Below are 1744 nucleotides of genomic sequence, written 5' to 3'. Positions count from 1 at the left end.
TGGAAACCCAATACCCATATTTAATTTTGTCTTCCTGACTACATTTTTCAACCGTGCGGCCATGCATAATCTTACACAGTCACGACAAGCCTGGAAACCCAAGACCCATATTCAATTTTGTATTTGCGACTCATTTTTTAAATGTGCGACATTATAATCTTAACACAGTCACGACAAGCTTGGAAACCCAATACCCATATTTAATTTTGTCTTCCTGACTACATTTTTCAACCGTGCGGCCATGCATAATCTTACACCGTCACGACAAGCCTGGAAACCCAAGACCCATATTCAATTTTGTCTCTGTGACTTACATTTTTCAACCGTGCGACATCATAATCTTAACACAATCACAACAAGCTTAGAAACCTGAGACCCATATTCATTATTGGATATATTTCATTACCATTAGTGCTATTTTCAAATTATACTATAGATTGCCCAAAAGGAAACATTTTTATTAAGGTAAAATAATAATAATAGTAATAAAACTAAAATTCAATTCGACTTGTCGTCAATACTTATCCTTGAATCATTAATAATAATAATAATAAAAAAAAAAAAAGGTAAAACTCAATTCGACTTGTCGTCATTGAATCCAAGCGTGTTCTTCACAGTGTCTACAGCACCTTGAGCCATATGCATCATTTGCTCTCCCGTCTGCAAATTAGAGTGTCGTTGTCGTTTAATATATAAGATTTAAACCATAGATTTTAAGGTATACAAAAAAACCAACCTGTTGGAGAAACCCAGAAGTTTCTTGCTTGGTTGCATGGGCAGTAGTAGTAGCTGCCTCATCCCTCGTTTGGTTTGTCGATTCCATTTCCGATCTATTCCATGCTTCACGGTTACCCTAACAACCCATTTACATACTCGAAACCTTAGCCCGAGAACGATTCTCGTAAGTAAATAAGAGCTTTTTACGAAACATTATTAGCTAAATTTTTTACTTTGGAGTACACCCATCTAATTAAAGATGTCCATTTTGCTCGTCTAGAGTGACAGGAGGGAGTGGTTGGAATATTTTTTCCCAGTTAGATAAATGGGGTCAAGGACGGGATCATATTCCTCATTCTCATCCCATCCTGCTTAATATATATACTATGTTTTAGATTCTTTTTAATTGTTAAAGACTATATTGTAATACTAAATAATTACATGGTGTGAACTCGATATCCACAAAATAAATGAAGAATTATGTCTGGATAGATGGGTGGCGGGATGGAAAAGGCTCCCCGTTCTACCACGTCCAGTAGATATCTCTACATTCAGGACTGTTTACGACACGATTCTTAATAAGATTAAAAATTTAGGTACCTCGGATTGGTCTGCCTTGAATGATAGTTGCATGCTAGACATGTTTTTATGATTTTTTTTTTTTTTTAATGATGACTATAATGATTTTGGAGCTAATTTATAGACCAAAATTGGATCTCAATTTTATACGTGGCAGTTTTTGATTGGTGGAAATTTTCTGGCTCAGAAAATGTCATGTTGGCCTACTGAATCTTTCAAATGTGGACGGGTTCAATGTGGGCGTTTGGCCGACACGTCGTATCAAATTTGCCTATATTTGGTATATTCATGTTAAATTTTGATTATAAATAAATAAATAAATAAATCAATTAAATTGAAGTGATACCACAACCAACCAAATAAAAATTATATATTAAAAAAAATTCCTAAAATTATAAATTTGGTTAATCAACCCCTCTGAACCTCGTTACATGGGTATACATGAGTC

General features: G+C 34.5%; 1 protein-coding gene across 1 annotated transcript; it reads right to left on the bottom strand.

Moving 5' to 3' along the window:
* Positions 1-556: 556 nt before the first annotated feature.
* On the bottom strand, positions 557-1359 carry LOC111475567 (late embryogenesis abundant protein 1-like). Its single transcript, XM_023119912.1, has 3 exons — positions 1318-1359; positions 737-853; positions 557-660 (listed from the first exon to the last, which is right to left on the bottom strand). The coding sequence occupies exons 1-3, from the start codon at positions 1357-1359 to the stop codon at positions 574-576; spliced, it is 246 nt and encodes an 81-aa protein (XP_022975680.1). The 3' UTR covers positions 557-573.
* Positions 1360-1744: the final 385 nt, after the last annotated feature.

Source organism: Cucurbita maxima, unplaced genomic scaffold (assembly GCF_002738345.1).
Source record: "Cucurbita maxima cultivar Rimu unplaced genomic scaffold, Cmax_1.0 Cma_Scf01982, whole genome shotgun sequence".
Classification (NCBI taxonomy): Eukaryota; Viridiplantae; Streptophyta; class Magnoliopsida; order Cucurbitales; family Cucurbitaceae; genus Cucurbita; species Cucurbita maxima.
The sequence above is the reverse complement of the archived record's forward strand: the minus strand, read 5'-3'. Positions and strand labels throughout refer to the sequence as shown.